At 38.4% G+C, this 21,947-nt stretch overlaps 2 protein-coding genes across 4 annotated transcripts; both read right to left on the reverse strand.

The window, feature by feature from the left end:
* Nucleotides 1-1,645, reverse strand: LOC143465499 (uncharacterized). 2 transcript variants are annotated; one of them, XM_076963825.1, is made up of 3 exons: nucleotides 805-1,645; nucleotides 552-701; nucleotides 1-363 (listed from the first exon to the last, which is right to left on the reverse strand). In XM_076963825.1, the coding sequence occupies exons 1-3, from the start codon at nucleotides 1,576-1,578 to the stop codon at nucleotides 175-177; spliced, it is 1,113 nt and encodes a 370-aa protein (XP_076819940.1). In that variant the 5' UTR covers nucleotides 1,579-1,645; the 3' UTR covers nucleotides 1-174. The 2 variants fall into 2 exon arrangements, with proteins under 2 accessions (XP_076819940.1, XP_076819941.1); XM_076963826.1 differs by having other exon boundaries at nucleotides 213-363; nucleotides 552-652.
* Nucleotides 1,646-3,295: 1,650 nt separating this feature from the next.
* Nucleotides 3,296-20,059, reverse strand: LOC143464997 (serine/threonine-protein phosphatase 2A regulatory subunit B'' subunit beta-like). Of its 2 annotated transcripts, XM_076963096.1 has the most exons (15): nucleotides 19,896-20,059; nucleotides 19,658-19,729; nucleotides 18,747-18,912; nucleotides 8,526-8,640; nucleotides 7,715-7,809; nucleotides 7,463-7,566; nucleotides 7,152-7,254; nucleotides 6,766-6,840; nucleotides 6,536-6,622; nucleotides 6,080-6,236; nucleotides 5,552-5,693; nucleotides 5,148-5,292; nucleotides 4,797-4,946; nucleotides 4,447-4,556; nucleotides 3,316-4,289 (listed from the first exon to the last, which is right to left on the reverse strand). In XM_076963096.1, exons 1-15 carry the CDS (start codon nucleotides 20,006-20,008, stop codon nucleotides 4,154-4,156), a joined length of 1,770 nt encoding a protein of 589 aa, XP_076819211.1. In that variant the 5' UTR covers nucleotides 20,009-20,059; the 3' UTR covers nucleotides 3,316-4,153. The 2 variants fall into 2 exon arrangements, with proteins under 2 accessions (XP_076819210.1, XP_076819211.1); XM_076963095.1 differs by lacking the exons at nucleotides 18,747-18,912; nucleotides 19,658-19,729; nucleotides 19,896-20,059 and adding an exon at nucleotides 13,829-18,701 and having other exon boundaries at nucleotides 3,296-4,289.
* Nucleotides 20,060-21,947: the final 1,888 nt, after the last annotated feature.

Consider the following 21,947-nt stretch of genomic DNA (forward strand, 5'->3'; position numbering starts at 1 on the left):
AAAGTGAAAACTACACTGGGTGCAAATGCTCAAATAAATTGTTTTACAGTGCACATGAAACGTTACAACCTTACCAACCACAATTACTGTAACTGACAGCATGTATTAGGATTAGTATGATGGATAGCGCTGCTGCTACCTAACGGAAAGGTGTATAAAGAGCAGAAAAAAGTTTCATTTGTGCCAACTACCAAGAGTAGTTTTCTGAAGTGAGATAAAGTTATTTGAAGTTCCCCTGGTCTGGCTAAGGTCCATATCACAGTCGAAGTTATGGAGAGACAAATGTTCAGGACATTTTCGCTTTTCGATTTGCCTTATGTGGTGATTTTTCTCGTGTCGTTCTATTTCTTCTTGAATACGATTCTGAAACAATGTTTTATAGCAGATGTGAGTTATTGCAAGTTATGTTAAATAAAAACAACGTTAAGATCCCATTGCACAGCTAAGGAACTAAAGTTACGCCTCGGTCTGTATAAATGTATCCATGCTACTAACACATCAAAAATATGGTGATTGGAAGCATAAAAAGTAGGCTATTAGTAACAACATACCCAGTCTGTCTTTCTTCTTTTAATAGCAACCATATTTGGGTCGATCTTGAACTCATCAAGTTGTCTTTTGTTGTTATTCGTCTCGTGGCAGATTTCCTCATCTTCGGAAATAAAAAATGAATCTTCACAGGGATTAGATGAGGAAGAATTCTAACAAAAGATAAACGTGTACTTAACCGCATTCAATCGATACGTGGAATAAAAGTCTGTGCTGATTCCGAAGCCAAAATTTGTAAATAGAACTTCAACTCACCGTTTTGTCTTTCTGCAAAACATTGCCTAAGTACTTGATATAGTCGGCCGCTAGTCTAAGCACTTTTATCTTTGAGACCTTAGTATCCGAAGGTAAATTAGGGATCCTGTTTCTCAGGTTATCAAAGGCTTTATTGATGCTTAAGTTGCGTTCTCGTTTTCGAAGATTCGTCTTCACTCGATGGTATTGGATTATGGATTTGTTCGGTGAATAGCTGGGCCTCTTATTTTCAAAAGGGTACCTCTGAAGAAGTGTGAAGCCGTTAGCTTCGGCGTAATTTTCCCGTTCTCCATCAGGACTCACGTAACACGCTTTACTGGTATTAGAAAGCTGAGGAAGCTCGATCGGTGTATACGAGAAATGAGTTTGGGATGAATTGCTACCCACCCTGTCATACGAAAGATCAAAATACTTTTGACTGCTTTCATGGAATTGTCCTGTGTTTAAAGATTCAGTTGCAATGGAAGGTGCGATTGTAGGATCCAGGAACGTTTCCTGAGGATGACATAACTCCTGGGCAGAGGTCATAGGAACCGTGGAAGCTGCTCTGTCAAAATGTGCCGTCCATTTTTCGTTTAAGTTCTGTTCATCTTCATTATAATAAGACGAGTATCCATCTTGGGCGCAATGGTTAGGTCCCAAAAAAGATCTTGCAGACATGCTGGAAAACTGATCTTCCGTTGAAGAAGGTTGTTGCTTATATTGAGCAAAGTCTGAATAATCTAACCCGAAGTCTAAAGTCTTTTCATTCATATCAACTATGGTTGGCGTCATTATACAGCTTTGTACCTCGATGAAAAAACATGTAAGATTACACTTACATAATTTTAGCTATAGAGCCGTCCTTTGTCACTTGTAATCAATTATAGTTGTTAAACGTTAAGTCGATTCGTCATTAAGTTCTTTTCTATAACTTTTACATCTAATGCTTCTTAATTTAAATGTCTAAACTTTCCGTTTTTTTTTCAACTAGAATCCACGAGTAAATTTCTTCCTGTACTAACTTTATACCATCTTTGCATTTTTGCTTTTCATGAAAGTGAAAAAAGCCGAAACTTTGCAGTAGTAGCGGTCAATGCGACACTTCCAATCGTATAGAGAAAGATTCCAAGCAATCATATAATATCACCTCACTTTTATCCTTGTCAAAATAGAAAAGCGAAACGCGGTGGAAAGAGAAAGGCTCCTACGGGACTAATTAGTGTTTGCAAACTTGGTCAGATGATGATGTAATGAATTAAAAAGACGTCGCATTGTTTCAAGAGTTTGCGCGGCGATTTAAGTGTGTTTATCTTTTATTTACATCAGGTGTCTCACTAAGACTAAAGCATTAACAAACAGAATCAAATATAGTCGACAGACTGGACCGAGTTTAGAACAAGTGCTAAGTGAAACTTAACCTGACACCAAACACACATTTGAGTGACAGGGCGAATAGCTCTCGAGTCTAAAGATATTGCCGACAAATTTATTATTCGAATGACCTACATTTCTCTTTTGACCAGCCGCGATAATAAAATATTTGGGAGATGTTAACGCATTACACGAATAGTACGAAACATCTGAAAACTTTAATTATTCACAATGGGTTACAATCACAAAGACTATTCAGTTTACCGAAAGTCTGCCTGTTGCAAAAACACGTAATTAGCACTTGCACACTTCTCAGACACAACCGTCTAGTTTGCGACAAGTGAAAAACAATTTTTACCTTACTCAAAATTATTTTATTTGAAAGTGAATCAGGATTCACGCTGAGATGACGACAGCAACTTTAATGGATAAAAAAAGGAAAAATTTAAAGTTAGTTTAATTAAATTTCCGACTTTTTCGGAGATAGTCGAAATAGTTCGGAAACGACTTTTCGCACCCTACATTTTAACTCGTAACAGTTTTAACGATTTACGTTTAAGATAATTTTGTTGTTGACTGTAATATTTTAGAATTTTTATTCAATTATACTAGTAAAAACAAAAAATGATGGTTTTAAAAATAAACCTATTTCTTATGCATCCATAACACACATTGCGTTAGGTAAGAATTTAGCAACTATACATTTGACATGAGTATTTTATTTAAAAAAGTTGGTTTTCGTTGGTGTGAGTATGAGCTATTTGAAGGGTCGCATGAAACTAAAATTTATTTCAGACTAACGCTTTCGAGTTATGGTGGAGCAATTTAGGTTAACAATGAGAAGAAATAAAACTTCTCACGGGCCCCAGTATATCGGATTTACGAAACTTCACTTACACCTTGTAAGTAATGAGGACAAAACTGACCGTACAGCGCAATACACTTTTAATTCTTGAATCTACGTTATTTAGATTTTGAGGGCAACTAAGCCAGAGACAGCTCATACGGAAATCGACCGATTTAGGCCTTGGTGCCGAGAGGCAATGGTATACGACTAAAGATAACAACGTGAGATATAACGACGCGTGCTAAAAAGCTTTATTAGGCAATCTAAACAATCCATTATCACCTAACCAAGCAGCATGATATTGTACAAGTACCGTAAAGTATATTTGCTGAGCACTTCTAAAACTGAAGTTCGGAATGGACGTTTTGGTCGCACTTCTTCTGAATTTTATTACAACAGTAAGCTGTGAAAGACACGATCGCTTCTTGAGAAGCAATAAGTGAAAAAATAAATACAAGTAGAAAAAATAAACCTATGCACAGTATACTCAAAGACGAACAAAACTTTTAACAAAATGACTGTAGAAGAATCGCCGTACCGCAGACCAATTATATCTGTCATTATCAACAACAAGTTCAAAAATTATCGATATTACCAAAATCTAAAGCACGAAAGTACCAAACACCTAAAAGAAGTCATCGAAACCGCAAGAACCTTGCTTGACTAGGTGGTTACGTCAGCTGGTTCAAACCGATGACCCTAACACTGTACGTTTAACAGGACGATGCTTGTCCTCTCAAAACGAGGTAATATCTGACATGAGAGCACAGTGGCGATATGTGACTGGTGAATGACATTCTTTTGCATGTTAATAAATAAAAAAAATTTTCTTCAGTTCAACCCAGTAATAAGCAGGACTGAAATAAAGCAGTCGTTTTCATGCTTTTGGTATTTTTGAAAACTTTGTTATTATAAATAGACGGTATAGGATACCTATCAAGCTGGAAAAAGTTAAACAACACAATCGATTGTGACGCGATCTGTCACGTGATGTATGCGTACATCCTCATCGACGTCATAACCGGGATACACCCGCATGTTCTCCGCTGACGTAAGACGTGTGGCCGCACGCAACAAGAATTAAGTGTTACGTCACGAAAGCAAAGCGTGATACAGCGTGTTTTGCTTCCGTTTTCCAGTGGGTACGAGTTAAGTCAGTCGTCGGGTCTGGCCATCCCCTTGTAGCTGGATGGTGGTGACGGGGCCATTTTGCCCCACCACATCATTCAGCCCCAACTTTTGAAATTCTGCTTCAATTAGGGGGTCGGTTTCGTCGTCAAACGACCTATCATACAACAAAACTCGTGAAAATCTCTCTCACTCTCTCAAATAGCCAAAGTTTTATGACAAGTTAACTGCAAACAATTACCCTATAACTGCGTTAATAATGTTAAACGGCACTGAACTCTAGTAACAACTGATCTGATTCTCAACCAACTTACAAGTCAAGTGCATTGAACTCTGTAGCTTGTTCCTCGGCCACCAGAATCTCGTATTCCTCCGCCGCAAACTTTTCCCAGTCGCTGGGCTCGGTCAAAGTCGAGTCCACGTCCTACGAAAAAGACATAGTTTCGTTTCTGAAGGGTTTTCTTAAAATCGTAACTACGAAACATTGAGATCATTTTGACTCGTAATTTACAAGCACAATGGTATTGTGAATACGTTCAGTGTTTTTCGAGGTACAACGTACAAGTGGTAATTGCTGAAAATAACAACACGCAACAACTTAAGCAACTATAATCACGCTTTTGAACAGAACCAGACCCAAAAGGACGTAAAAATAAGAACGGACCTTTTGAGGGGCAAACGGGTCTTTCTGTTCGTGGTCCAGATACTTTTCGACGTTAAAGAAAGTATCAAAAAAGACGTGCGCCATCTTGCAGATCTTGAGGTCTTTTAACGTGACGAATTCCTTGGATCTGGGTTTGACCATGTCAAGCATCTGACAAATCATAAGGAAGATTAAAACAAGTGCTCGTATTAGCAGAGGAATTCAACTTCCCAATGTTCAGATGATAAAAACCCAAATCACTTTTGATGTAAAATCAGCCCAAGTAATTTCAGTGAAGACAAGTGTGTGATAAATGTGCAATTGAAACATTGAACAAAGTCAATACATTTTCAGGCAATCAAGTTTCCTTACTTGACAAACGCAGTCTTCAAAGGGCAATGGCTCTATATCGAGTTGTTCCAGCTTTCTCATTTGCTCTTCGTAAAAGAATTCCATTTCATACATAGAAATCACACCATCTCCGTCCATGTCCATACATCTGAACCAGTATTCTATGCTGCAAAGTATAGGCACAGGATATGAACAACTTAGCTAATAATCCAACAGTTTCTTGACAATGCTAAACCTTACAGAAGTACAAATGTGTGTCTTCATACCCATAGATGCATCTTTATTTTAAACATGAACAGTGGCGTTACACTTTTAGTTCATAACTGTTCTGCCTCTATTTCGTAGCATTATACCACTATTCAATCACCGTTTTGCATTTGCGGAAAACCAGGCACACGTTGTCGTCGACTGCTACATAAGCTCACCTGGTATGCGACTTTTTATCTTCCTCTGACATCAGAAACCAAACAAAGTCTACGTATGACATCTTGTGAGCACGATGGTCTGATGAATCCCACCGCGTGACGGCACCACAGAGGACGCGCTCAATAAGTCGGGATGACAAAGCTGAAAACGTGAAGCATTCAGTTGTAAGTTACGTGCTACGTCTAGTAATACGTCAAGGGAAAATCCATTCAGAACAAACGAAACAGGCTCATTTACGTAAGTGATATGTAAGTACGCAAAATTGGCAGCAGATCCAAATTACACCTGACAAAAGTACCATTTAATTTAGCCTATGTGACTGGAAGCACATATTACTCGATAGCCTTATCATATCTCACAAAATGTCAAAAATGAAAACTTCAAAACAAGTTATTCTACGGGAATAAAAGCCATAATATAGAACCTTCCTATCACAGCAGTCTCTACAACCAGGAGATAATGACCGAGTAATTCTGTGCAGTCACAAGAGTAGGCCAAATGATTGTTTCAGCGACCATGACTCTTACCTCCATTAGCATGACGGCAGAGGTCAAGTTTATCGATGACCAGGTCGTGGTCAGTGTCAAGCTCCCAGAACTTGCAGTAAATGACGTAAAAGTGCTCGTAGGAGAAAAAGTCTGTGACAGCGTTGATATCTTCCTCGTCGTCCAAGATGCTTAAAATCTGCAACACAAGAACGGTTTATTATCGCCTTAGCAGTAGACAGTCACTATCAAGAATACGGTAGGAATAACTTCGATGTATAGTACAGTGGTCCACAGGGTAAATAGTACAATACCGGTACAACTGTATACTACTGTCAATCGTGTACTGCATAGCATTATAGTATAGTCCTACTACACAACAACAAGTAATGTAAACTAAAGCGTGGAATTAGATTGAACAAAAATGCTGTGGTAAGTTAAAAACAAGTCATTTTTCTTCAAATCTAAAACCTAAGAACGTCATTGAGCCCCGCTTACCGTTAAGAAATTGCCTTTCCTTAATTCTGAGACAGTAATTTGGCCTGACCACGATCGATTGACGGTGTAGAATATTCTCGCTATGACCTGAAGTATTTCATATACAGAAGCAAGATAAAGATAACGTATTCAACGTTACAACACAAATTGCATACAACTTGGTTCAGTCACTCTGACTCATTACGACATAAAGAAGCTTTGATAGGTCACAAAATGGTCACCACGCTCACCGTGTTCATATAACGAGAGTGAAATTCCGGGGCTTCTCTGAGAAAGACAAGGCCGGGGTGGGACTCGACTATGTCCTGAAATGATCATGGTTTACAGGTCAGTTTGCTAAATAGTTAGTGTTGAAATTATTATCTCAGTGTAGAAGTTAGACGGAAATAACTTGGTTGCGACCGAAAGTGAATCAGGTTTATTGGAACTATTTTTAGCAGAAATGGGCAAGTCAAGTATCGCTTTTAATAATAGGCGGAACATCCTACTATAGCCAGCATTTGTTCGGTTCTGCGTATAGCATGGGTAATATGTAGCACTGCATTCGTGCAGACTAGAATGACTTTCGCAACGGGTGGTACACGTAAAATGCATGAGCATGAGGGTAAATAACAACCTGCATGAGAGGAAGAAAATCGTGGAATTCGAGAAAGGTTTTCTTGCCCTTGGACATCATCTTCACAAATCGCGAGGCATCGTCGTGACAAGATGAGCTAACTCTAAATCACAATAAAAACTTGTATTAATGGATTCAAGCACACTTAACGTTTGGTTTGGGGTTAAGACTGTCCCGAAAACCGGTGTCTTAAACAAGATAAGAACTTCCAATTGTCAAATTTAATAAAAATTCCCCAAACGAACAAACTGTCAACCCTTCCTAATTGTCTGTTTTAAATGTGGCTTCCTTCATCAAATCCACCCACTTACCTTTTCCACATAGAGATTAGGTCACTCTTGGTAACAGTATCAGAATCACCCTTGACTGCAGCATTGAATACGGGAACTTTCCAATATTCCGAGTAACCGCAAGCCTGTGAGTTAAAACTAATTTGTGACATCCGAGCTTGGCTTGATACTAATTCTTTACTGGAAGCAAGTGGTCCATAACGGTACCACCCATAGAAAACCGCACAAATGACAGTGATGATGAGTTTTGTGTATTAAAAAATATGCACTTACTTTTGCTATGGGTGTCAGTTCCCTTCTGTGAAGACGGTCCTTGCCGGTTTGTTGGAAAGCTTCACTTATTTTTCTCAACGTCGCTTTGATTTCATCTGAATGATGGGCATAGCAATATGTTAGATTAAAATGCTTAACAGTGATTTATAAAGAAAGTGATTTATAATAAATGATACTGTGATCAGCAAATTCAAAAAAGGCGTAAGACCCTAATGTTGCTCGCGGTGTGACTGCGGTTGTGATATTCTCTGAAACGGCGAAGGATATCGCGATGATCGTGTATTATTATTATTTGGAATAAAATCATGTGGTTAGGCGGAGGTCACCGTTGAACAAACCGGAAAATTGGATAGAAAATTAATTCCATAGAAATCAGCATGGAAAAGAAGCATTGCAGGTTATTTTGAGGAACTGGATTTTATCCTGGATTGCGTCAATGCGATGGCAAGTGTATGCGGTAGGCAGAGCTGCATGTTAAGATCAATCGATCTTATTTCGAGCATTTCTTTAACGTATCAAGCACGACTTTCTGCGGTAACAAGCTTATGTATATTGCAATATGATATTGCTTTTGTAAATAAAAATCGATCAAAATGCGCACGAGGCAGCTGTTCATACAGTGCGTTGGATTTCGCAACAAGTTATTCATAAATAACAGCCACCGTACAGTGCAACGTGCAGACGTCACCATTGGGGTATATTTGCATTTCGACATTTGTCGTGCATATTATTCTGTTTCCGTGAAACAAGTTTTATCACTCTGTAACGAGTTGGTTACAACACAGGTGTTTGTGACATCACAATCACTTACCAGTACATCTCGGCTTTCCTCCAGGATAGTAGAACCTTGGAATCTTTGCGCTCGACTCTGTTGCCTTTTCCTCCGGCTTTGTTTTTAAGGGAGACTCGTTGGAGGAGTCTGTGTTCTGTAAACAAATATAAACAATGAATTAAAATATACGCCATTTAACAATGGTGAAATAACTGATTAGGCTTAAATATCGGGTAAGTACAGTACAAGATTAAACACACACACACATACACACACCTAGTTTGTAAAGAATCAGTGTATCAGTGCATACATCTCACAACAACACATTGCAAAGTTGGCAATACGAAATGTTTTTGCATACAAGTCTTCTAATTGCAAGAGCTTAGATTTGGAGTAAGTATCAGAGGAAACCGGAAAAAAGAAATGACAAGGAACAGAGGGCATAGTGCGCTAAATAGGTTGCCAGTTTTGGTGAATTGATAACAAAACTGCATAATACAGAACTTCGCTTCACCAACGCATTAATTCAAAAACTTAAGACAAGGCTTGAACTGATAATGGTGAGAGACACAATACCAGGAAGTCCACTTAGTTCGTCAATTTTCGTTTCTCTTGTCAACAAACTTGCAGGCATGAAAATTTGTCCAGCAAAAAGTAAAACTGCTTGTTTCATATTTTCATTCCAGATATAGATTTTGCAAACCGAATATCAGCGATCATAGTGATACTTGTTTAAAGCATACATCGAATATAACTCACTCAACGAAGCACCAATAACCATGGTCGTTGTAATGAAAAACGTGGTGTATTAGTTTGATGAATTAATTTCCGGTAAAAACGTCAAACACAACAATACGGTCACGAAGCGAAAACTAACACAAATTACGACCTTCGACAAAGCCTTTGTTCAACCCACAGCTTATACACCTCGATAAAAGGCTTACGAGAAAGCGAAAATATGACATAAGAACATGCCATATGGGGAAGTATCACAACCAAGATTAACGTAAGACGGTCTCGATACTCACTTTGCTTGGTGCCATTATGGCATGCATGAGATTTTCAATTAGAGGGATAGCGTATCTCTCGTAAGACACACCGTCCTCTGCTGTTGTTCGCATACCCGATGATTGAACGTAGGAGGGCATTTAACACACAGTCACACACAGTATTAACGACAACCTTGCGCAAGACTTGCTTACTGCGCTATAAATAATGCAAATTATTAACTAAAGACTGTTTGCAATTTGTTGCGTGGTACCTTTGGTACTGTGAGTTCTGCCGGTACCGACGGTACGCAGCAAATATGCAACTAATATGGCTACCTGAATCACTACCAGCAATGACGTTGAAGCCTTAAAATATCAAACAAGCGTAATGGTTTCGGGACACCTTCCTAAGCCTGCACCAAAACTAAACTAAAACATTTGACAACCTGACTTTTTCTTGGAACAATGTTATGAAGCAGCAAGCTTTAAAAGTAAATACCGTTTGTTTGGATTAGCAGCACAAGTGCGAACTATCTAGATTCTAGAACGTCAGATCCCGCTCAAGGTTCGAGCACTGTTCTGGACGTCTGGGACACATCTGCACTTATTATTTAGATGCTGGAAAGTTGATTAATGTCAGCGAAAAGCAGAAAAAAGTTCTACTAGCTCAAGAAACGAGTCAAACCTAACACTATCAATATATTTTCACTTTCAGTGCTGCCGCGATAAAAAGCCGAATCTATTTTAAACTTCAGAATAAATTTTCTTTTAAAATCAAAAAAGCAATGTTTTCACATAATCAGCATACTGAAACGAGCTTATGCATTCATAAATTGCATAGATGACTGACACGGGTCTATTCTTAGCAACTTGAATTCTGTATCGGGAGTATATGGCTCTAATCACAACACACTACGCTGTCACTGAGGATAAGGGCGTTTTGTGGCATGCAAAAAAAACATTTAATTTTTAAAAGAGCCACTGGGTCAAAACACGACCTAAGTACGGACCTTTGCTGACGTAAGCGCGCAGGGTAGCCGGAAGTCGTGACGAAATAATACAAAACAAAGATGACAAGAATTGAACACTCTGCTGATGCTACATATTGGATAGGAACTCTGTAATTAAGGTAACAAAAATAGTGTATCCCTAGTCACGCCTAAGCGTTACACCTGTTAAAGCTGGTCTACACTGGACGCGACGCAAGCGACGCGAACTTCCTTGCGTCTGACGCGCGAATAAAAGATGGTTTACAGTTACACTACGCGGGAAAGATCCAAACAAAAGGTAATGCAAAATAAAGTGCTTATTTGTTGTTAAACGTAAGCGGCGTGAAGTGTAAGCCAAGTACCACACTGTGGGCTACAGCGATAGATTAAAAATGTATGAACTTAATAAAAAATTCCAAACAAACGGCTTTGCGGAAAATATATAAACAAAGAAGAGATATCGTTCGCACTGCTGAGATTGCGTTGCAGCATGCAGGCTACCGCTCATGTGACCATTCATGTTATCAAGCTAGACTAACGTTGACGGATATTGCACTAAACTTCTTGTTGGTAGTCTTTGAACTCTATAAGACAGGGATGCCAAAAGGCGACGTTTTAAAAGGTCGCCAACTACATCTCACAAAGCAAAACATGAATTTTATGGATTTGCTCGCTTGGGAACTTGCTATGTCATTTTATGCTTTACTAAAATCGATCTTCTTTACTTTAAATTGCGGCTCCAAGTTAGGTGACAATTTCTTCTCAAAATGCGCGTTGGTAAAACTCCCAGTTTTTGGGTTCATGTAGCCGTGTAAATTTAATCTGTGAAAAAACTGTCACAGAACAAGACAGTGTCACGTTAAAATCACGAACGCGGCAAAACATATCAACGAATACAAACCATGATTATGATGCAGCGCATCAGTGTGAAACAAAAACATTTCTGACAACTGTGGCTCAATAATTTTCGTCAGTCGATTAATTCACTATACGTCAACTGAATACCAAAAGAAGCGTCCACAACTCGAGCCAGATCGTATGTTTATCGCAGATCTAACGTGACGTATGTTTGACGTTTCTTTGTAAAGTCTAAACTCTAAAGGTTGCAAAGTACGACGAGATGGCGTGCGTCAAAAACATCATCCACGTAGTTTCCAACTGGTACAACTGCTTACATTATTATTTCTAAATTGGGTATACTTAATATTTCCATCATGATAGATTGACTGTGTTTAATGTTGGATTTATTAGCGGAAATGGAAATACCCTGACGTTTAGATAAATCTCGAAAAAAAAATTTTCAATACAAAAATTGCCGATCCAAAGAGAATCACGTGTAATTTTAACGTTGTGCATTCTAACAACACACGTAATAATGCATTAACGTTGATTGCACGGTTAAAGGTGTACAACATGGAAAACTACTAGAAAATTTAACTCACAGCTCACTGTAGTAAGAACATTTTGATGCAATATCACCACGCAGCACATGAATCATCTGTTGTAACTTGTAACAACACGCAAAGGCCACAGATAATATGTTGCTGTGATATATTTCGCCCTGCTATTTACATTTGTAATAACGTGATAAAGCAAAATCCTCACAGCGAAGGCCGCGGAACGTTTTGGCGTTTATGCGACCTGCTGTTTTTAACGCAGTGCAAATATCACACCACATCAGGTCGTATTTATTTTCGAACCTTACGACGACAACAGGTGATAAAAATGGTATTGACAATGGCTAAGATTAACAATTGAAAGCACAATGCGTCATGCTAATTGCTAAGATCTTGTGAGTGGTAAAAAATGTCGCCAAGCTTATTGATTACTGATGGTACTAAAAGCAAAACTGAACAGAGCAAATCCACCGGCACACTGATAAAAAAGGTTGTGAAAATACTGTTGAAGACAGCAGTTAGCATATTTGACCTGGCAATATTAATCCCAGGGCAAGCGTAATGGGTATATTGCAAAGTGTAGTTGCTCTGTGAGCAAACATAGTATATATATATATATGCACAATGGCGTGCGACCAGGTGCAGACAGCAAACACTGAGTATGAGTAATTCTGGTGCAAGCTGATACATAAGCCTTGTGACCAAGTTTTATGTCAGCATTCGAACGAGTTTGCATTCTAATGCGTAATTCATCTACACACAGGATTGAACCCATTACACCACACAGTAGTTTAAACCGCTAAAATATTGCGGGATGCGCATTCGAAGTTTCTTGAAGAAGTGCTGGAGATACGTTACCAAATACCAACCATAACAAAATAAACATCTTGACTATCGTCACGTTATGGCATCGCAGTTCATGACAAGGCTAGGTGGGGAAATTTATTTCGGAAACGATGGTCTAGAACACGCTAGCATGACGACATACGTGGCGTACGTCAATCTTACAGTAGCGTGGGCAGATGATCAGAACTTAGGAGTTTATAAACATACAAAATTTTAAACAGAAAATCAAACTTTAAACCAACGCTACCTCAAAAATAACATAGCTAAACCTTCTCTTTCGGAATGTGTAAAGTTTGCCAAATTCGCTGATTTAGACAGGACTGTATTTGGTGGTAAGTAAATAGTTGTTCTATAAAACTTTCACGAATATTGTAAAATTAACTAAAAAAAACGATCTGACGTTCGCAAAAAAATAGTACATGACGCAATAGCGATAACGTACAAACTTATATGGTGAATATAGCGGACTTATTCATAAAACGATTATAAGAAAAACGTCTGAGTGTTCACAGGGAAAATGGAATAATTCGAGGAAGTCGGTAAGTCAGACAAAAACTGACATGGCCCTAACCACGTTTTCCTAATAAAAACCTAGAATGCCGGTTGGCAACTAAATAACATAATTGGTAGTTAATATCACTTTAAAGCAAATGAGCAATAATTGCAGCATGTATGCACTATGTAATTCATACTGTATCTACATCGTGTAATAGCACCCAAACAGAATACTCCGGACTGCCAATCGAGCGACATGAGCTCAAATTGATTCGGCAAGCCATAAACAGAACATTTATTGTACTGTTGTCAGTTATTTAACAAATAACGCCCAGGAAGCCGACATAAACATTGTTCTGCCCTGGACTTAATTGACACCAGAACCGAAGCAGTTTGACTGCTTTAGCGCCGGTTACGCAATTGGACAATTAGTGACAGCATATGGTGCAAAATTGCATTCACTTCTGAGAACCAACTGAAAACTGAGACATTAGCGTAACGCGCTAAAGACAGAGCAAGAACATAACTGTACAAGCCTTAAGACGCGCCAATTAATAGAAAAAAGACAACAGATTTGTTCGGTTTCTGCGTACTCAATCGACCAAGATGCCTAAACGTAGACTTACCTCGTCTGAAGAAATATAATCGTTTTCTTCCGACTCTTCTTCACTGGCAACCGACTCTGTTACATCCTCTGCTCGTGTCTGCCAAGATTTCTCTTCTTTACACGAAAGCTCTTGATCTCTTGGCAACCTTTCGACTGTATTTATGTCCGACGTGTTCAAAGATTTGGTAGTATCGGCGACATCAAACAACTCATCCCCGGATGCAAAAATTTTGCCTTCATTTTCGTGCGAATGTGCGCCATGTTGCTTCTTTTCCAACATAAAGTTGTTTGCGTCTGAGCGGGTTGGTTCGGCTTCTGCTTTCGTTTCATCATTCCGCGAAACAACGGTTAGGATAGAATCGGTATGTTCTTCGTTTACTGACGGTTGAAGTTCTTCTGCGTCTATTTGCTTCTTTGGTAACGGCTGAGACGTTGCGCTCTCGTTGGAGACAGTACCGCCGAGAGAAGAGTAAAAATCTGTGATCGCGTCTTCAAAATCTAACTCATCTCTGGAAGGGATTCGATAAATCCTGTTAAAATCTGACCCGGAGTCGGCAATATGGCTGCCCATTCTGCACGAGAAAGCGTCTAAGTCTGTAACAGAATCTGACATGAAATCAGAATGGTTTGACAGCCTGTCTACCTCCATTGTACTCATTTTATCGCGTGTGTGTTTTTCAGCAATGCTCGCCATGTGTGATACACTGCCCTTGTGATGTGTTGCTTTTTTTATACATTTCACTTCCGGGTCCTGAGAGCTGATCTCTTGCGCCGAACAGTGGTTGTTAAGATTGACAGAATTTGTCTTTTCGTACTGGTCGTTCGTTTGTTTGAAGTTGTTCGTTTCTGTGAGACGGGTTTTGAGGCTTTTGTCATCGGAGGCGGTGAAAACGGCAGATGTTATCTTATCTGCGGAAAATTCTTCCTCGAACCTTTCGGATGAAATTTTCTGATCGGCTGTTCGTTTAATAGCTTCCTGGGACTCATTCGGCGAGGCCTCAAGAAAACTGGTACTTGCTTCTTCGAGATTCATCACGTTGCTATGTAGAATACAAAAACCCTTCTTAGCTGGGATTTGGTCAGTATTTTCGGGAACTAAATCTGGTTTGAGAGTTGCAATGGCTTTTGGAACAGGAACATTAACACTGTGAATAACGTTAGTCAATGGCAATTTCTTCAAGTGTCTGGATATGCATTCTCTCGCTAAAGATTTCTGGAATCCTTGCTCTTTATTACTTTCTGAGTTTACAATTCTATCTTCAACAAGTTTAAGCTTTTTAATATTCACGTTCGCCTTTGAAAGCTTTGAGACGTTCTGGTTGCGGGTCTGCTTTAATGACAACAATTCGGCGGTAGCAAAGCTATTGTTTACGTTTGTTGGGTACGTAGTGGATGACTTATTATGTGCAATTTGATTCTGCTGTTGCGTCGCCCTATACGTTTCCGGCTGAGGTACCCCAGCAAGACCAGTTGCTGGTACAACTACTCTCAGTTCCATCGCCGGGGATTTTCCCCTTTCGACATTAGGCTGAGCACTACTGGGTAAGGTTGCTTTCTTGTCCTTGCCACCTCCAACTTGGCCTTTGCTGGGTAGATGTACCACCGGCACGGGAATTGGCGCTTGCCTAATCCTGCCGCGACGACCTCTCGATTCTGACCCGTTTTCAACTGCTTTATTGTTTGGAGAAGTTGTGTGGTCATACTTCTTGCCCAAGTTCTTGGACTCTAGTTCGTGTTGCGGTGAAGGAAAAAAGTTCAACTTTAAACAAGTTTTGTACCGCTGCCCATCCTGACTTAAACTGTGGTCTCCAACCGGCGGCTTTTCATTCGCCGGAGTAGATTTTTCTTTTAGTATTACTTTCGCCCCGAGCAGATTCGATCGTGCCTTCAATCTATTCTCGTGTTCAAACGTTGTACTTAGAACCTCAGATCCAACTTGGTCTTTTTGCTTAGACCGCAAAATATGGCTTCTGTCTGGGGAACGAGTAGCTTGCAACCTCGAATTTCTCGGTAAAAGCTTGAACGCAAACTTCCCAGGGCCGGTAATCGTCCGCATTCTACTCCTTGGCACGTTGTTGATGTTTTCCAAGATGCGTTCTGGGGGTACAAAGTCGTAAGAAGACGTAGGCGAGTCACGGCAGAGTCTCTCGAGCCGATCATCGTGAAGTTGCCAGAATAAAGAACCGTTCATGTCTTCCCACTCTGCGAATGACATCGGCAGGATGTCCTCGACGTCTTGAAGCATTCTTCTTTTCAGTGCTTGTACCAGCACCTGGCGGCTGCGAGAGCGACGTAATCGTACATCCATGAAATCACGTGCAAAATCGGACGTGAACCCAAGGGTGTCGTCAATTAATGACATCCCTTATTTAGTAAAAATAGGAGACTTGGATAACACTATGTTACGTCAGTCGTTTGCAAGAATTGAGAAAAAAGATACTACGGCACTCCGTCCACTAAAAAACAGAAAAAGAAATTAACCACAAACATCTAATTGATCTGAAAAAGCTTGATGAAAATGAAAATCGAGAAAGTTGGGCTCGATCTTAATTACAAAAATCATTGTTGTAAGAGCCATGCGGATATAAAAAAGTTTTTGCGACGTGATAGCGAGAATGGAACATTCCAGAACAAATGAAAAATCTTGAGCGGGCGAGCAAATACCAGACCTGGGCGAAGATGTTCGTGAAAGAGCAATAGAGCCTCGTGTTGAATGTCTTGATTATTTATACTACGACAGCTGAGTATCGCAAGCTTGCGAACTGCTAACCACACCAAAACGCTTGATATTTCAAGACGCCGTGCTAAGCGTCAGCGTTGTGTAAATTTGGCTTCATCTTGGATTTATGACGATTGAAAACGGAGCAATTTATCTTATCGTCAACTTTTATTGAGTTCTCTTTATTCTTTTTGATAAGCAATTTCGGTGCAATACATGCCAAAGAACGTTCTCGGCAAACCTACAACTACACACCGTGCCAGGTAAGAAACAAAGAAAACTACATTTTTCTGTCAAGAACAAGGCAAAGCGTTCATCAAAAATATGAAAACCGACGACACTTCATGGTTTTGAAGACTCGTTTCTTCAATAACCGTGTAGACGAAACTAAGAATATGTCTTTGCGACACTTCATTACAATGTTTTGTTGCAGCAGACTGTAACTGGATATGCTAAATATAAAATAAACGACTAAAGCAAATATTAAAGAGGAAATAACACTAAGATTAACAACCCCTTGCTTACAGCTGCAGTTATCAGAAAACAATTGAGTGCTGCAAAATGCAAAACTGCATAAAACTGACTTTTTTACCTTTAGCGACGCTACGTTTCTGACTTCAAATAAAGTAATGAATGCATTCAAACTAAAATAAACTTATAAGCAACATGTAAAACAACCAGAAAGAGTACCGTAAATTAGGCGTAACTAGCAAAAATATTTTCACAGTCTAAGCTCATTTTCGAGATTTAAAGTTAAATGGAAAAAGGAAAGAAGGTGACACAATGAAAAGAGATGAAGACAATGGCATTTTAATTCAAAACAAGGAGAAACGACCTTCAGAAAAACCCGCTTTACGATTTTGAAAAGGTAAAAATCGCATTTAGGCTTGCGACCTTTCAGCGTGATAGGATTCTCATTTCTCACCTCCGTGTTTCAAGCAGCTGACGCAGCTGATATTCGGGGAGCTCGTCCGATCAAAATAATGAATCGTAACTTGAAGATTAACACGATCTGCAGACGAACGCAGATTCACAACTTAACCCAACCCATTACACAACTGGCACCTGTGCGATTACCAATAAGGTGTTTTGCACACAGTGCTGATATCTGAACCTGGCTGAACAGCGTTAGTTAATTACATCTGCAAAGTGATTCGCAAACGTTTGCTTCATAAAAAAATCACGGTATCAAAGCCTAGTCTTAGCTAACCAATGGCAAACATGCACAGTTGCTCACGTCAAGGCCAAGCAATTAAAACTGTTGGATAAAAGCAAGCTTATCCCATGGGAAAAAAAACTGGGAAGTGACGTAGCAATAGTGCTGACACGCAAGACGACAAAAGACAGTTGGTTTAAAGATGCATTTAGCAGACTTCAATCGTAAGCGAGCTATTTTCGTACATCTCTGCCAGCGCAAGGAGCCGGTTTTTCCTAGACATAGATAAGCTGATGTGATAGCCTTGGCCTGTGGCTGGTCTTAGAGAGGATTAGCAGCAAATGCATATACCGCAAGCAGCGGAATGTTTTGAAAGCTTTGCGCTCTCTTGAAAACCGCAATCAACCGTGAGCAATGCAGAGCAAGTGGTAATGTCGGAAAAACAAGCAGCTGGTATAGACACAAACGGTAAAACGTTCATTGTTATTTTAACATAAGCAACGTTCCACAAACGTCTTGGGCCTGGGGCAAAACTATACAAAATCTAGCTTTCCTTTTTTTTGTTTACATCACATGGTAAGCAAACGCAGCTGCGTTTATAATCTGGAGCAAATAAGCGACCGACGCCAATGCCCTAATTACCTTTAAAACTATGACCATGATCACGATAAATCTGGTGAGTGGTGGCCTTAAATAACATTCTTCACAACACCATTCTCATAATGTAAGTCAGCATGTAAGAGGCTTATCTCATTACTAGGATAGATGGTGCCCAATGTTCGTCTCCACAACAAATAAACGCAAAGCAACATTGGTGATGCATCAACAGAACAATAATAAATAGTTATACTGGAAGGACATTATTAGTTATAATATGTATCAAATTTGAACATGTCATTCATTCAAACCCCGAGTGATGCAAAAAATCGATCATTTATAGAAGTATTCAATGGGTCGTTCATAATATGACCTGGATGGCAATGACTTGTAACTTTCAGTCCATGCAATCAACAGATCCCAAATAAGCTAAGGTGAGCAGGTATATGAGATCAAAAAACTTACCTTTAAACTTTCAGACAATCTGTTTTTGTTAAATGATTTCCTCCTTGGACTTACAAGCGGTTTTACATTGTTTGGAGGAGGTGGAGATTGTGAGGTTGGGGGGGCAGGAGTAGGTGATGAGGAGCTTTCAGTTGGCTGGTAGTCTTCCTGATCGCCAATTGAATCCCTGGAGTAAAGAAAGCATAGTAATAACCAGCCAATGCTTATCACGGATTAACAATTCCAAAAGTCATACATAATGCAAGCATTGTGATTATGTAATTAGCTATATATATATACCGGTATGCAATATGCATACTTCTTAATAATAATAATTTAACAATAACTGATAAAATGAATGTAACCATTACAATTTCACGTATACCTACAACTTGATTGATAAAATCATTAATGCTCTCTCTATGTATAATACGTAAAGTGTTCTCATACTCATGCACATTTTCTACAAAACAGGCACCAAATTTAACATGTTCTCATTGCCAGTCTACGTAAGAGAGTATCTCCTGAACTTATATTGCAGAAGTCCTGCAAAGTATTTTTGCAAGCGCTGGAGTACTGTCTCAAAATTATTTCAATCACATACAGCCAAGTTCACAAACGGCCTTGTTTATTCTTTTGGGTCATTGGCAATAATTACAGAAATTAAGGGTAAAGCTTTCTGATTATTCAGATTTACTTTTATACCAGAATTTATGTCTTATTTTACTGTATCTTCAAAAGGGAACAAGTAAATTAGGTATATTTCACTCTTTAGTTAGTTGGATATACATGATTTATCATATGAATTTAAAAAGATGCCTTTAAATAACACACTTAACTAATTAATACAACCTAAGATTCTGTCTAAATAAACTCTTTCCAGGTACATGTAACGAAATGAGTTGTTGCACATGTAACGCTATTCTACCTACTTTTCAGGTCTTTGGCGAATTAATCGCAGACCGTCCTTTAAAGCTCGTTGAGTTGTCGGCAAACTAAACCATCTGCAAAGAGAATATATGACAATGACCTATCACATGAGTTTACTGATTAATTACTAAATTGTTTCATAACAAATTTCTTGTTAATCTTGACATTGAAAGTTAGACCTAAATAAATTAAAAGCTATTATTCAATTTTAATCATAATTATGCATTTGCAAAAACCTACCGTACAAACAGTTCATCAACCTTAACATTGATGTCTGGTTTTAAGGCATCGTCTTTATCCTTCTTTTCCTGTTTGGACCTGGACCTGGTAGCGCGCTTCCTTCTCTCAGCCATGTTTCAAGCATGTAGCTAAACTATAGTGTAACCCCTACATCCACTATTTCCCTGAATAAGATGCAGAAAAAAATTAAATGGATACAGAGGTTATGTGACAGATTTTTTTGTTCTATTGTAACATTGCATTGCTGGTAACATCATGCTGAGTTAGTAACCATATCTAAAATTGAAGTTTATGAAGCTGCACCCACTAAACTAATAGAAAAGTGCTAGGTCCTAATTTTCTATACATGTAAGCCACGGGGATAAACTTGATGGAAAATGTTGACCTTAAACAGAATCGATTGCTTTCTATACTCAATGACTAAAATTTTGAATTAGGTAGTAATATAATTATATAAAATTATCTTAATCATCAAACATCACATAATTCAAGCCCTCGACCACTATGCTATGTATAACTATAAAGCATTAGCAATCCACACACATTACAGTTGTGTTCAACAAGTTCAAGTAAATAAACAAATGGATTAATATAATAAATATGGTACGATATATATATATACATTGGAAACTCGTTAACTCAAATTACTCAACGTTGCTTAGCTTAAAATTTCTGATAACTCAAAGCATCCTAACAGGTCCCGACTAAATACCAATATAGTAATTTTATTATTTATTACTATGATGCATACCAGAATCCGAAATCGGTCAGCAGTACTTATATATTGACTGATCCAAGATCCTGATATCTCCTATGCAAATGCAAACCTATTCTACATGTTTGTCAGTGTGACATTCATAATGAAGAAGATGCTAAGTCACTTAGCTTCAACCTTGAATAATAATATCAGCTATTATACCAACTTCCATTGTGCTTACCCTAAGCGGTTTCTTTTGCAATTAGAACTTTTGCATGGCCAGATTATACAGAATTTTGTCAACAATGCTGTTTGTAGATAGCCGTTTGCATTAAGTAGGTTCCCCACCTATGATCTTACCCTTGAAGTTGAATCATGCAAAAAGATTAGCTTTAATTTGTATTAATTAAATTAAATGAATTATCTGTAGCTTTAATTAGACGCATTACATATCGATATGGAAACTATATATATAAAGTGTTTTATGTTGTTTATAGATAATTGGAACAAAAGAATGTCATCAATTACACGAATGACAATCACTTTTAGACCCTGTTATGATACGGTTATGATCTTGGACCAAAAAGTGACAAAAAACAAATATTACTGTGATAGTGTTGTGCCAAAAACGTTTTGACAGAAGCATTATAGTTTACTGTAAACAAGTAGTTAAGTCAGCATAAAGATAAGCCCCCTGCACATAGTTACACTTTCATATCTAATTATGTTTCGTCAGGTCATTCATTTTAGACCAATAACAAGTTGGGTGATGGCTGTCTAAATTTCGTTATGGCCTGTTTCATGCTGTCAAATTCGAACAAGTTATTATTTCATCTACTAAGGGAGAAACTTTGTTTTCGGTCACATGTATAAAATTTTCAAAACTTCTGCATACTCAGAAGCAATAGCGTTCGGACTAAATAAGCCTATAATTAGCGGTTTAACCCTTGAAAATTCAGAGGTAACTTGTGGTGGTCTACCAAGACTGGGGCAACTTATCAAGCTTGGTTTCAGGTTCTTAGTATATATATAACTAAAGTTTCATTTATTTCCTTTCATGTCTTCTAAGATTTAGACTTTCTTTTTATCTATAAGATATGTTTCCATTATAAACGACTTAATTTCCATCTATGTCCCTGGCGAAAAAACAAAAAGATCTATAAAACTGGACTCGCTAAGCAATGGATTGTAAACGAATACAATATTTACATAATTAAAAGGTGCCCTAATACTTGTACTTGACGAATATTGGCATAATTTTTTTTCATTATGTTCACTTAACTAATGGATTTTTTCAATTAATGGATAGCTGTTATACAACTGTTGTTAGTATTAGTTATATATTGCATCTGTTG

The sequence above is a fragment of the Clavelina lepadiformis genome, chromosome 7 (assembly GCF_947623445.1).
Source record: "Clavelina lepadiformis chromosome 7, kaClaLepa1.1, whole genome shotgun sequence".
NCBI lineage: Eukaryota > Metazoa > Chordata > Ascidiacea > Aplousobranchia > Clavelinidae > Clavelina > Clavelina lepadiformis.

What these genes read in the sequence shown, in the direction of transcription:
- LOC143465499 (XM_076963825.1), bottom strand. Translation starts at nt 1,578, where the DNA reads ATGACGCCAACCATAGTTGATATGAATGAAAAGACTTTAGACTTCGGG. An exon ending in TTTTGCAGAAAGACAAAACG is followed by an intron (nt 702 to 804) that starts GTGAGTTGAAGT and finishes ATCTTTTGTTAG; the next exon opens with AATTCTTCCTCATCTAATCC. An exon ending in AAAGAAGAAAGACAGACTGG is followed by an intron (nt 364 to 551) that starts GTATGTTGTTAC and finishes ACATTGTTTCAG; the next exon opens with AATCGTATTCAAGAAGAAAT.
- LOC143464997 (XM_076963095.1), bottom strand. Translation starts at nt 16,171, where the DNA reads ATGTCATTAATTGACGACACCCTTGGGTTCACGTCCGATTTTGCACGT. An exon ending in ATTTTCTTCCTCTCATGCAG is followed by an intron (nt 6,841 to 7,151) that starts GTTGTTATTTAC and finishes TGATCATTTCAG; the next exon opens with GACATAGTCGAGTCCCACCC. An exon ending in GATAAAAAGTCGCATACCAG is followed by an intron (nt 5,293 to 5,551) that starts GTGAGCTTATGT and finishes TATACTTTGCAG; the next exon opens with CATAGAATACTGGTTCAGAT.